The sequence below is a fragment of the Oncorhynchus mykiss genome, chromosome 14 (genome assembly GCF_013265735.2).
Source record: "Oncorhynchus mykiss isolate Arlee chromosome 14, USDA_OmykA_1.1, whole genome shotgun sequence".
NCBI classification, from domain to species: Eukaryota; Metazoa; Chordata; class Actinopteri; order Salmoniformes; family Salmonidae; genus Oncorhynchus; species Oncorhynchus mykiss.
The window spans coordinates 15066020-15081243 of NC_048578.1; the positions used below are offsets into that span (position 1 = coordinate 15066020).

At 40.8% G+C, this 15224-nt stretch overlaps 1 protein-coding gene across 1 annotated transcript; it reads left to right on the top strand.

Annotated features, from left to right (window-relative positions):
- The first annotated feature begins 102 nt into the window (after nucleotides 1–102).
- Nucleotides 103–6650, top strand: cetn4 (centrin 4). The gene is given in 5 exon segments (NM_001160623.1): nucleotides 103–191; nucleotides 931–1086; nucleotides 1238–1366; nucleotides 6098–6235; nucleotides 6328–6650. Coding segments are annotated over 5 exon segments (516 nt in total). The 5' UTR covers nucleotides 103–188; the 3' UTR covers nucleotides 6418–6650.
- The last annotated feature ends 8574 nt before the right edge of the window (nucleotides 6651–15224 follow it).

The window sequence follows — 15224 nt, forward strand, 5'->3', positions numbered from 1 at the left end:
TATTGGTCAAAGCAAGCCCTCGTCGTCATTTCCTGAAGGTTTACTCATTTTCTGATGGACTGTTCCCTTGTCATTTAAAATAACGCATACCACAGTAGTTTCAGGCAAGCTTTGTTTACATGTCGCCTGATACACTTCGTTGAGTTCAAATACATCTATTTTGTTCGTCGCAGTGCTAATATTTGGAGATGGTATGTAGCTCTACTTTAGTTACTTATCTATAGTTTCCTAGCTAGTCAGCTAGCAGTTTCTATTTGTCCGTTGAGCTAGGTACACAGATGGGTTTCAAGTTAGTGAGCTTCTGTAACGTAACTCAACTCTTTGCAGCAGCAATTCTGCAACGTTGTGGCTAGTAAAGTTAGCTAGCTGGTGGCAAAAATAACGATAGCTTTTTAAGATCACTTTCACAGGGTTTAGCCACTACAGCACTTCAGTTTGCTAAACGTTTGCATGTTAGATAGCTAAGTTGGCTTATTGCGTTAGCATCATTGACTTGGGGCTCAAGTGTCATTTCCTTGATAGTTTCTCCAAGTAACTTCCTCCCCCATGCAGAACATATTTTCAGTTTTAATGTGTACCATCTCACTAAGCAGCAGTGCCAAAAACGGACCCTTTACCAGCCACATGGTGTTTAGCTAAATAGGGAACAACATACCTTTTAATTCATATCCAATTTATCAATGCACTTCAGAACAGCAGTATACAGAGTGCATCAAAATCAGCTATTCTGAATAATGTTAAATCTGACCTGTTATCAGCATTTGGCTGGTAGGGGAGATAAGCACATTTTAGGACCTGCGCCGCATCAACTCAAGCTACATAGGGTAACATTAGCTAGCCATCTACAATAAGGCTTATTGTGATACTATCAATGTTTCCCTTATGATCAGCTTTACAGGTAAACTCTGACAGTTTGTTGTTATGTTACAGGCTTCAGGCTACCGAAAACCCAACACCAATTCCAACCAGAGGAAAAAGGCAGGTCCTAAACCAGACTTGACAGAGGAACAAAAGCAGGAGATCAGAGAGGCCTTTGACTTGTTTGATACAGATGGCTCAGGAACAATTGATGTGAAGGAACTCAAGGTAGGTTATACCATAGAATATAAATGGTTCACTCAGCTAGTTACCATAATGCCATCCACTGTTTTAGCGTATGCTTAGTTTCCCCCCCCAAAAAAAACAAATGTATTTTGTTTCTTGAATATAAACAATTCATTTATTTCTGCTGCTCCAGGTTGCCATGCGTGCCCTTGGCTTTGAACCAAAGAAAGAAGAAATCAAGAAGATGATAGCAGACATCAACAAGGAGGGCTCTGGGACCATTGATTTTAATGACTTTCTCTGTATGATGACACAGAAAATGGTATGTATTTTCTTAGTCAAGAAGTGATTAAAGGATTGGTTCACAATTGGTCACTGAACAAAAATATAAACACAACATGTGTTGGTCCCATGTTTCATGAGCTGAAAAAAGATCCTAGAAATGTTTCATACACATTATTTCTCAAAAATGTTGACATCCCTGTTAGTGAGCATTTTTTACATTGCCAAGATAATCCATCCACCTGACAGGTGTGGCATATCAAGAAGCTGATTAATCAGCATGATCATTACACAGGTGCAACTTGTGCTGGGGACAATAACAAGGCCACTCTAAAATGTGCAGTTTTGTCACACAATACAATGCCATGGCACAGATGTCTCAAGTTTTGAGGGAGTGTGCAATTGTCATGCTGACTGCAGGAATGTCTACCAGAGCTGTTGCCAGAGAATTTGATGTTCAAGCAGCCTCCAACGTCGTTTTTGAGAATTTGGTAGTACGTCCAACTGGCCTCACAACCGCAGACCGTGTTGAGACCAGCCACCCGGACAGCTGATGAAACTGTGGGTTTGTACAACCGAAGAATTTCAACACAAACTGTCTGTGGGAAGCTCATCTGTGTTCTCATCATCCTCACCAGGGTCTTGACCTGACTGCAGTTTGGCTTCGTAACTGACTTCGGGGCTGACTTCAATCCCGGTTTCAACTGTACTGGGCAGATGGCAGCATGACAATTGCACACTCCCTATGGTGTCGTGTGGGTGAGCGGTTTGCTGATGTCAGCATTGTGAATAGAGTGCCTGATGGTGCTGTTATGATAAAATGAACACAATTGTATTTTATCGATGGCAATTAAATTCCCAGAGATACCGTGATGAGATCCTGAGGCCCACTGTCATGCCATTCATCCGCCGCCATCACCTCAGCATAATAATGCACGGCCCCATGTCGCAAGGATCTGTACACAATTCCTGGAAGCTGAAAATATCCCAGATCTTCCATGGCCGGCATACCCACCTGTCCCATTGAGCATGTTTGTGATGCTTGTACGTGTACAATGGCATTTTCCAGTTCCCGCCAATAGCCAGCAACTTCGCACAGCCATTGGAGAGGAGTGGAACAACATTCCACAGGCCACTTTAAACAGCATGATCAACTGCATGATGCAAATGGTGGTGACACCCAATACGGACTGGTTTTCTGATCCACGCCCCAAAAATGTTTTTTTTTAAGGTATCTGTACCCAACAGATGCACATCTGTATTCCCAGTCATGTGAAATCCATAGATTAGGGCCTAATTAATTTATTTCCTTTATATACTGTGCATTTTGGAAAGTATTCAAACCCCTTGACTTTTTCCACATTTTTTTTACATTAGCCTTATTCTAAAATGTATTCCTTTTTTTTTTCTCTCATCAATCTACACACAATACCCCATAATAACAAAGTGAAAACAGGTTTTTAGAAGTTTTAGCAAATTTATAAAAAATAAGAAACATCATATTTACATAAGACCATTTGCTATGAGACTTGAAATTGAGCTCAGGTGCATCCTGTTTCCATTGATCATCTTTGAGTTGTTTCTACAACTTGGAGGACACCTGTGGTAAATTCAATTGATTGGACAAGATTTCAAAAGGCACACACCTGTCTGTATAATGTCCCACAGTTGACAGTGCATGTCAGAGCAAAAACCAAGCCATGAAGTCGAAGAAATTGTCTGTAGTCCTCCAAAACAGGATTGTGTCGAGGCACAGATCTGGGGAAGGGCACCAAGAACACAGTGGCCTCCATCATTCTTAAATGGAAGATGTTTGGAACCACCAAGGCTCTTCCTAGAGCTGGCCGCCTGGCCAAACTGAGCAATCGGGGGAGAAGGGCCTTGGTCAGGGAGGTGACCAAGAACCCAATGGTTACCCTGACATCTCTGCAGCACTCAACCAATCAGGCCTTTATGGTAGGGTGGCCAGATGGAAGCCACTCCTCAGTAAAAGGCACATGACAACCCACTTGGAGTTTGCCAGAAGGCACCTAAAGGACTCTGACCATGAGAAACCAGATTATCTGGTCTGATGTATAATCAAGATTGAATTCTTTGACCTGAATGCCAAGCATCGTGTCTGGAGAAACCCTGGTACCATCCCTATGGTGAAGCATGGTGGTGGCGATGTTTTTCAGCGGCAGGGACTGGTAGAATAGTCAGGATCGAGGGAAAGATGAACGGATTAAACTACAGAGATCCTTAATGAAAATCTGCTCCAGAGCTACACACAATACCCCATGATGACCAAGCAAAAACAGGTTTTTAGAAAATGTTGCAAATGTATTAAAAATAAAACATGGATATCACATTTTACATAAGTATTCAGACCCTTTACTCTGTACTTTTTTTGAAGCACCTTTGGCAGAGATTACATTCTTGAGTCTTCTTGGATATGACGCTGCAAGCTTGTAACGTCTGTATTTGGGGAGTTTATACAATTCGCTGCAGATCCTCTCAAGCTCTGGCCAGGCGGTGTAAGGGCTATTTGACCAAGAAGGAGAGTGATGGAGTGCTGCATCAGATGTCCTGGCCTCCACAATAACCCGGCCTCAACCAAATTGAGATACGTGCCTGTATGACCTCACTAAAATGCCTGGGCATGCTCCTGATGAGGTGGCGGATGGTCTCCTGAGGGATCTCCTCCCAGACCTGGACAAAAGCATCCGCCAACTCCTGGACAGTCTGTGGTGCAACATGGCGTTGGTGGATGGAGCGAGACATGATGTCCCAGATGTGCTCAATTGGATTCAGGTCTGGGGAACGGGCATAGCATCAATATCTTCCTCTTGCAGGAACTGCTGACACACTCCAGCCACATGAGGTCTAACATTGTCTTGCATTAGGAGGAATCCAGGGCCAACCGCACCAGCATATGGTCTCACAAGGGGTCTGAGGATCTCATCTCGGTACCTAATGGCAGTCAGGCTACCTCTGGCGAGCTCATGGAGGGCTGTGCGGCCCCCCAAAGAAATGCCACCCCACACCATGACTGACCCACCGCCAAACCGGTCATGCTGGAGGATGTTGCAGGCAGCAGAACGTTCTCCACGGCGTCTCCAGACTCTGTCACGTCTGTCACGTGCTCAGTGTGAACCTGCTTTCATCTGTGAAGAGCACAGGGCGCCAGTGGCGAATTTGCCAATCTTGGTGTTCTCTGGCAAATGCCAAACGTCCTGCACGGTGTTGGGCTGTAAGCACAACCCCCACCTGTGGACGTCGGGCCCTCATACCACCCTCATGGAGTCTGTTTCTGACCGTTTGAGCAGACCCATGCACATTTGTGGCCTGCTGGAGGTCATTTTGCAGGACTCTGGCAGTGCTCCTGCTGCTCCTCCTTGCACAAAGGCGGAGGTAGCGGTCCTGCTGCTGGGTTGTTGCCCTCCTACGTCCTCCTCCACGTCTCCTGATGTACTGGCCTGTCTCCTGGTAGCGCCTCCATGCTCTGGACACTACGCTGACAGACACAGCAAACCTTCTTGGCACAGCTCGTATTGATGTGCCATCCTGGATGAGCTGCACTACCTGAGCCACTTGTGTGGGTTGTAGACTCCGTCTCATGCTACCACTAGAGTGAAAGCACCGCCAGCATTCAAAAGTGACCAAAACATCAGCCAGGAAGCATAAGAACTGAGAAGTGGTCTGTGGTCACCACCTGCAGAACCACTCCTTTATTGGGGGTGTCTTGCTAATTGCCTATAATTTCCACCTGTTGTCTATACCATTTGCACAACAGCATGTGAAATGTATTGTCAATCAGTGTTGCTTGTATATATTTATTTTTCTTCGCAACTCTGCCTAGAAGGCCAGCATCCCGGAGTCACATATTCACTGTTGATGTTGAGACTGGGGTTTTGCGGGTACTATTTAATGAAGCTGCAAGTTTAGGACTTGTGAGGTGTCTGTTTCTCAAACTAGACACTAGTGTACTTGTCCTCTTGCTCAGTTGTGTGCTGGGGCCTACCACTCCTCTTTCTGTTGTGGTTAGGGTCAGTTTGCGTGGTTCTGTGAAGGGAGTAGTACACAGCATTGTACGAGATCTTCAGTTTCTTGGCAATTTCTCACATGGAATAGCCTTCATTTCTCAGAACAAGAATAGACTGACGAGTTTCAGAAGAAAGGTATTTGTTTCTGTCCATTTTGAGCCTGCAATCGAACCCACAAATGCTGATGCTCCAGATACTCAACTAGTCTAAAGAAGGCAATTTTTTTGCTTCTTTAATCAGGACAACAATTTTCAGATGTGCTAACATAATTGAAAAAGGGTTTTCTAATGATCAATTAGCCTTATAAAATTATAAACTTGGATTAACTAACACAAAGTGCCATTGGAACAGAGTGATGGTTGCTGATAATGGGCCTCTGTACGCCTATGTAGATATTCCATTAAAAATCAGCCGTTTCCAGCTACAACAGTCATTTACAACATTAACAATGTCAACTATTTCTGATCAATTTTATGTTATTTTAATAGACAAAAAATTGCTTTGCTTTCAAAAACAAGGACATTTCTAAATGACCCCAAACCTTTGAACGGTAGTGTATATTAGTACCAGTCAATATATATATTACTGTTGGCACTAGAAAACACAAGCATTTCCCTGCACCTGCAATAGCAAATCTGTGTACAAGACCAATCATTTTTTATTTTAAATCTTTTGGCAGGTCTTTGGTTGGAATTTTGTCTCTACATAATCTTGATATATATATATCTTTTTTTTTTCTTAATCAGAGTGAAAAAGACTCAAAAGAAGAAATCCTGAAGGCTTTCCGCTTATTTGATGATGACGGCACAGGAAAAATTTCCTTCAAAAATCTCAAGAGAGTTGCCAAGGAGCTAGGTGAAAACCTGACAGATGAGGAATTGCAGGTATGTTAGGATGTAACTTGTTGGCGTTCTGCTCACATCTAAACATACTCAATGCATAAACCCTGACTGTTAAAACAATGCATCTTTCAAAGGAAATGATTGACGAAGCAGACCGAGATGGAGATGGAGAGATCAACGAGCAGGAGTTTCTAAGGATAATGAAGAAGACAAGTCTATATTGAATGTCTTATGTTTCCCAAGGTTTATCTTCCACTGCTGGAACAGTCTCACTTAGATGCCTTTTGATTGTTTTAAGGGTACTTTATGAAATAGCGTTTAGTGGCTTTTTTTTTATATGGCTTGTCAAATTTAACAGATCTATACACAGATTTTTGAATATTTTAGATGTTTTTAAAAAAATATATTTAATATTTTACTTATGTTGACTATTTTAATTAAATCATAGTTAAAGTCTAAGTTATGGTCTCCTCTTTACCATGGAAGTCAAATGATATTGTTTATTCGAAGGACCCTTGTACCTATTACTGTATGGCTCCTATAGCTATTTGGTTCCCTCTTGTGACATATGAAATGAAGTGCAGCTATAATTGTCTTAACTTAGACATATGATTTAGCCCTTTTTCTCAAGTTCAGTGAAACAGTTTGCTTATTGATAGCTTTTGATTATGCACTTCACATTATCGAGACAAACGTACAGTTCTGAATCAAAGAAATCGAATAAGCGTTGGGCCAGTAACTGAAAGTTTGCTAGATTGAATCCCTGAGCTGACAAGGTAAAAATCTGAAGTTCTGCCACTGAACAAGGCAGTTAACCCACTGTTCCTAGGCCGTCATTGTAAATAAGAATTTGTTCTTAACTGACTTGCCTAGTTAAATATAAAAATATGGCTGGCTGAATGTTATGACTAAGTCAATCTCAGATAACTCCAAGCATGGTATAAGAAATGACTGGGTTGAATGTAAGATGAGTAACTGTCAGTAAAAGTGATCACTGGGTGAGTCAGTAACCATAACTCATTTGGTCTGGCTTATGCAGACAATGGCAGACTGCCATCCTGCTCCCACAAATACTGGGTCATTATATTGTAATTACATGGATCATTACATTGATTTGAACATTTTACAGGGTCTTGGCCGTTTGACTTACAGGTCTTTCTTTAAGCAAGTCATCTTAGAACCAGTAAGCCTGGCTAACAGGCCAAAGCACAGCAATACAATAAAAGAAACATGGATGACATACATGATTTGATTTAGATTTGATTTTAATGACATGACTACAAGCATAGCGATACAGAGATGTGCGGTGAGATGATCAGGCATGCAGATAAATCATGACACGTAGAGGTGTAAGAAAATGAACCATTCCGCTCTGCCTAAATAAACAGGATATAATGCTTACGTATTTTTCCAAGCCTCATAGAACTGTATTATTTTGAGAATGCTTGTTATTGTAAACGTTCTGATAACCTGATTCAGAGATTGAGTCAGATGGAAAATATTCATCAAAGACATTTATCTCAAATGTGTCTCAAATCTCTAAGACGGAATTGCATTAGTGCACATTACAAACACAATATATCTGGGGAAATGTACCTTGCATCTGATGCACAAATGTGTATTAATCAAGTAACCAAAATGTATAACAAACCAGCAGAGAATATTGCATGAGTCAAATCAGTCAGTCCACTTTCTCAACGTGGCCAAAGTGAGATTGAGAAAGGAACCCCCTCTGTCTAGTGTTTAGTAAACAGTCACTATGCCCACAGAAATATATTGTTATCCCATAAAAATGTCTAGTTAGTGGATAGCTGGAGCTAATTTTGTATATATTTCTGTATGTGGACACCCCTTCAAATTAGTGTATTCAGCTATTTCAGCCATACCAATTGCTAACAGTTATAAAATCGAGCACACAGCCATGCAATCTTCATAGACAAACATTGGCAGTCAATGGCCTTACTGAAGAGCTCAGTGACTTTCAACGTGGCATCTTCACCTTTCCAACAAGTCAGTTCGTCAAATTTTAGCCCTGCTAGAGCTGCCCGGTCAACTGTAACTGCAGTTATTGTGAAGTGGAAACATCTAGGAGCAACGACGGCTCAGCTGCGAAGTGGTAGGCCACACAAGCTCACAGAACGGGACCGCTGAAGCACGTAAAAATCTGTCCTCGGTTGCAACATTCATTACCAAGTTCCAAACTGCCTCTGGAAGTAACATCAGCACAATAACTGTTTGTTGGGAGATTCATCAAATGAGTTTCCGTGGCAGAGCAGCCGCACACAAGCCTAAGATCACCATGCGCAATACAAAGCTCTCCGCCATTGGACTCTGAAGCAGTGGAAACACGTTCTCTGGAGTGATGAACCACGCTTCACCATCTGGCAGTCCAACGGACTAATCTGGGTTTGGCGGATGCCAGGAGAACGCTACCTGCCCCAATACATAGTGCCAATTGTAAAGTTTGGTGGAGGAGGAATAATGGTCTGGGGCTGTTTTCATGGTTCGAGCTAGGTTCCAGTGAAGGGAAATCACCGCTACAGCATACATTCTAGACCAGGTATTCCCAAACTGGGGTATGCGCAATGCCCTCTGGGGTACGCCAAATAAAAATGTGATTCACATTTGGGTGATGTTTTTTTCTTCCCCGAGTAGCCTTGTTTCACTGCCAAAAATAAAATGAAACCATCTAGTGTTCAGCGAAATAACAAAATGTCAAATACAGGTAGCCTAGTCAAATAATTAACATCCAATCACATTGACCGTTACTGTATGTAGCCAAACGTAGCTGCTGCTCATGTTGGTATCTGTACTGATGGCGCAAAAGCCATGACAGGGAAGGTACACTGCAGCATCCCCCGAGAGGCTCTTGCAGCCAAAGGAATGCCTGACAGCTTGAAAGAAGTGTTGGACACTACAGTGAAAATGGTTAACTTTGTTAAAGCAAGTCCTCTGAACTCGTGTATTTTCTGCACTATGCAATGATATGGGCCGTGACCAAGTAACGCTTTTACAACATACAGAAAGAAGTGTGCTAGTTGTCAAGGGGCAAAGTATTGACACGTTTTAAAAAAATTGAGAGACAAGCTTAAAGTTTCATTTACTGACCATAATTTTCACTTGTCTGACCGCTTGCATGATGACAAGTTTCTCACACGACTGGCCTATCTGGGTGATGTTTTTTCTCGCCTGAATGATCTGAATCTAGGATTACAGGGACTCTCTGCAACTATATTCAATGTGTGGGACAAAATTGAGGCTATGATTAAGAAGTTGGAGCTCTTCTCTGTCTGCATTAACAAGGACAACACACAGGTCTTTCCATTGTATGATGTTTTGGTGTGCAAATGAACTCAAGCTTACGGACAATGTCAAATGTGGTATAGCGAAGCACCTGAGTGAGTTGGGTGCGCAATTATGCAGGTACTTTCCCGAAACGGATGACACAAACAACTGGATTCGTTATCCATTTCATGCCATGCCTCCAGTCCACTTACTGATATCTAAACAAGAGAGCCTCATCGAAATTGCAACAAGCGGTTCTTTGAAAATTGAATTTAACAGAAGCCACTGCCAGATTTCTGGATAGGGCTACGCTCAGAGTATCCTGCCTTGGCAAATTGCGCTGTTAAGACACTGATGCCCTTTGCAACCACGTACCTATGTGAGAGTGGATTCTCGGCCCTCACTAGCATGAAAACTAAATACAGGCACAGACTGTGTGTGGAAAATGACTCGGTCCAATACAACCCAACATTACAGAGTTATGTGCATCCTTTCAAGCACACCCTTCTCATTAACCTGTGGTGAGTTATTCACAATGTTCAATGAACAAATAAGGTTTTATATGTAAGATGGTTAAATAAACAGCAAAATTATTGATTATTATTATAGTATTTCTGCCCTGGTCCTATAGGAGCTCTTTGTCACTTCCCACAAGCCGGATTGTGACAAAAACGCACACTCATTCTTATGTTTAATACATGTATCGTATAGTGTGTGTGTGGCTTACAGCGATGGCAAAAAACAACATTTGAGAGTGTGTTGACCCTGCTGCTAGAGGGGGTACGCAGCTGGAGGTTGAATGTTTGAAGGGGTATGGGACTATAAAAAGTTTGGGAACCACTGTTCTAGATGATTCTGTGCTTCCAACATTGTGGCAACAGTTTGGGGAAGGCCATTTCCTGTTTCAACATGATAACGCCCCTGTGCACAAAGCTAGTTCTATACAGATATGGTTTGTTGAGATCTGTGTGGAAAAATGTGACTTACTTGCACAAGAGCCCTGACCTCAACCCCATCGGACACCTTTGGGATACTGACTGCGAGCCAGGCCTAATCGCCCAACATCAGTGCCCGACCTCACTAATGCACTTGTGGCTGAATGGAAGCAAGTCCGTTCCGTGCAGCAATGTTCCAACATCTAGTGGAAAGCCTTCTCAAAAGAGTGGAGGCTGTTATAACAGCAAAGGGGGGACCAACTCCACATTAATGCCCATGATTTTGGAATGAGATGTTTGACAAGTGTCCACATCCTTCTGGTCATGTAGTGTATATTCACAAAGGTGATGACCCTTGTGACCTAAATAATTATCTCTCTATTCCTAAACTTTATTGCCTAGCTAAAATACTATAATTCTTCATTAATTCTCAGCTAAGATCTTATCTTTGAAATGTATTCTAAATGTACATTGGTCATAGCACTATCTCTGCTGCATCCCTAGTTATAAATTATGTGGTAACTGTATGGATAAAAGGCAACATTGGGGCGCCCTCTTCATTGACCTGTCAACGGCTTTCGATACTGTTGATCACTCACTGTTAATTCAGAGGCTTTCCTCAATTGGCCTAGTCCAGGCTGCATGTAACTGGTTTAAAAATTACTTGACAGATAGAACTCAATGTGTATCTACTGATGGTGTTAAATCAGGTTTCCTGGATATCACGAAAGGTGTCCCGCAGGGTTCGATTCTGGGTCCTGTACTTTTTACTGTTTACATTTGGCATATCGACTTGTAACCTGCACTTGTATGCCAATGATACTGTTGCGTATGTGATTACCCCCACGGTTGACCAGGCTCTATCTGAACAACAGTCTGCCTTCATTGTATTACAGGAAAACTTTGACCTGAAATCAGTATTGAATGCAGGTAAAACTAAGTATATGTTGTTGTCTATAGCGCATAAAAATAAATATGAATGGTGTCCATATTTAGCGTGTCCCTGTATAGAAATATCTGGGCATCTGGATGAATGAAAAACTCATTTAAAGCACATTGATGAGTTAGTTCAGAAGCTGAGAATAAAAATGGGTTTCTTCTAGAAATAGATTCTGCCTCTTGCTAAATAGTATTAAATAGATTATTCAGTCAACGTTCCTATCGGTCGTAGACTATGGCGACATAATCTATATGAACATAGCTGCCACTTCATTAAAGCTGTTAGAGGCAGTTTATCGTAGTGCACTGCGCTTTAGTACAGGCAACAATTTTAGTACTCATCACTACATTCTCCACCAGAAAGTTGGTTGGCCCTCTTTGATGTCACGTAGGTTGATACATTGCTATTTTTTCATTCATAAAGCCATTTTACAAAAAGTCCCACTGTACCGAACATCTTTACTAAACATTAGACATAAAAGTTACCACACCCGGTCTCAGGGATGGATAATTCTGGAAACTCCTTTGGTCTCTACTGAGTTTTAGCTTTTAGTTTTCTTGCACCTTATGTGGAACAATTTTTAAATTTGACATTCCGGTGCCTCTGGGGAAATTCAGAAAGCTGATTGAGGACCTAATTACTGATGAATGTGCTGGTTTGTTATTTAGTTTTTTCTGCTTGCATTCTGAATTTTCTGTAATTCAGGGCTCATCTGTAGAGACCTTGGTCTCACTATGACTAAAATCAAATTGTATTTGTCACATGTGCTGAATACAACAGGTGTAGGTGGACCTTACCGTGAACTGCTTACTTACAAGCGCTTAATCAACAATGCAGTTAAGAAAATATTTACTAAATAAACTAAAGTACATTTAAAAAAAAACGTTTTTATAACAATAACGAGGCTATATACAGGGGGTACCGGTACCGAATCAATGTGCGGGGGTACAGGTTAGTCGAGGTAATTTGTACATGTAGGTAGGGGTTAAGTGACTTTGCTTATATAATAAACAGCAATTAGCAGCAGTGTAAAAACAAAACTCAACAAAACTGTTATTCCCCTATTCTTGTGGTTGAAAATCTTGAGTTCGCCATGTTGTTGAAGGACTCCCACACCCAGGCTGCTTTTTCTCTATTCCCATAAATCAAGCCATTTCCCAAGCACCAAAGTGCTACTGCCCTTTCATCGTTGCTTGTAAAAGATGGTAGCCGTTAACTCCAAAGGTCAAGTATGTGTCATTGTTATGACTATTTAGAAGGAACCATTATTTAAACAGTGATATAAACTAAAGTAGAAGAGGCACATTGGTCTTGGTAGAGGTTTACAAAGGCTGATTTCCTTACTGGTATGTATGTATGTCTTTATTATGGAACTCTCCCATTCTGTTGAACCTTCTAGAGTAGCTTGAATACAAAGTACTGTATGTGACATTCTTGAAGCTCACCAGATCATTTTAATGGTCACTTTCAAGCTCTGTATTAGAAATTGGAGAGGTGTCGTTATTAGAAAATATTACATTTGCTGAATTGAAGTATTTAGAAACAGACCAGATTTTAAATTGTAAATCGGAATAATTCAGTGGAGTTTGAGGTGTTTATTAAACCACTTTTGCAAGAGGATGTACAATTATAAAACATGGGACAAATATCCATCTTTAATCAATAAACGTGTATTTATCAGAGTAACATGTTTAATGATGGCTGTTGTTGCATGATGGTTATTCATCACTGTGTATGCGGTTGTTTAAACTGTGAATGTCACCCTTTCCTTTCATAACTAAAACGCAAGGAATATCAGATAGAAAAACGAATAAAAACTATTTTTGAGGGGGACAAATCAAACAAACATAACGAGATTTGTATGTAAGTTATGAATGTTCAATTTAGGAGTATAAGAAGTTGATACTATAATGCATACAGGCAAACAAAAATGAATGAAAAACAAAGCAGCAGACTGTAGTAGATTGTGTGATTACTTATTCACAGTAGGAAAATGGTTTCAGTTCAATAAAAGAGATATGTTGACATGTTTGTGTTTTAGATTTGATCTAAGTGAAGCAAGCCTTCACCTTGATAACCTTTTGGAGCCACCTATTATGTGATCAAATGTATGTTCCTGAGTAGGTTGAACCAATGGTTCCCTTTTAATGTAGAGGACCAACAGAGGCGATCCCCCACCCACGGAATTGGTTCTTCCGCTATACTTACCGTAATATTGGCCATTTGTTGTTATGTTTTCTCATTTGGAATCATTCTGAAAGCAGGCACACCTGACCAAATTTAACCAACACAGTTCCAGATTGCATAGTCCTATTTGATTTCACAATTTTGGGGGGGAAAATGTTTTTAGAATATTCATAACAAATAAACAATCACAAGCCGTCATCTTGGCTTAACGCCCAGTATGTTGAGTGTTATCGTCAGCCTCTCCGGAAATGCTCACTAACACTTTACAGTGAGGAGACCGCAGTGTAGGAAATATCTGTAGGTGGGAGTACAAAGTATATCTGTCACAATCAAGAGTGTTTGTATTTCATGATTAATTGTTATATATTAACAAAATGAAAAATCCTGTCCTTGTTCAATAATGACATGATTAGCCAATGCAACAGAGATACACTCACCTACGTATTTATTTGAACAGTGAAACAAAAATGTGTACGTTTGGCTCTATACTCCAGCATTTTGGATTTGAGATCAAATGTTTTCTATGAGGTGACAGTACAGCATGTCACCTTTTAGATCAGTATTTATTCATACATACAGTGCCTTCAGAAAGTATTCACACCCCTTGACATTTTCCACATTTTGTTGTTACAACCTGAATTGAAAATTAAATTGTGATGTTCTCACGGATCTACACACAACACACAAAATCCTATCACGTCAAAGTGGAATTATGTTGTTAGAAATGTTTACAAATTAATTAAAAATGAAAAGCTGAAATGTCTTGAGTCAATAAGTACTCAACCTCTTAGATATGGCAAGCCTAAATATGTTCAGGAGTAAATATTTGCTCAACAAGTCACATAATAAGTTGCATGGACTCACTCTGTGTGCAATAATAGTGATGATTTCTGAATTACTATTTCATCTCTGTACCTGACACAGACAGTACAATTATCTGTAAGGTCCCTCAGTCAAGCAGTGAATCGTAAACACAGATTCAACAACAAAGACCAGGGAGGTTTTCCAATGCCTCGCAAAGGGCATCTATTGAGAGATGGGTAAATAAAAAGCTGACATTAAATACCCCTTTGAGCATGGTTAAGTTATTCATTACACTTTGGATGGTGTATCAATACACCCAGTCACTACAAGGATACAGGCATCCTTCCTAACTCAGTTGCCAGAGGGAAAGGAAACCTTTCCAGAGGGAAAGGTTAATGGTGATTTTAAAACAGTTACAGAGTTGAATGGTTGTGATAGGAGAAAACTTAGGATGGATCAACAACATTGTAGTTTCTGCACAATATTAACCTAATTGACATAGTGAAAAGAAGGAAGCCTGTGCAGAATGCAAATATTCCAAAACATGCATCCTGTTTACAACAAGGCACTAAAGTAATACTGCAAAAAATGTGACAAAGCAATTCACTTTTCGTCCTGAATACAAAGTCTTATGTGTTGTATTGGATTTGCCCCAAACATTACTGATTACCACGCTCCATATTTTCAAGCATAGTGGTGGCTGCATCATGTTATGGGTATGCTTGTAATCGTTAAGGACCAGGGAGTTTTTCAGTATTAAAAAGAAACGGAATGTAGCTAAGCACAGGCAAAACACTAGAGGAAAACCTGGTTTAGTCTGCTTTCCACCAGACACCGGGAGATGAATTCACCTTCCAGCAGGACAATAACCTCGAACACA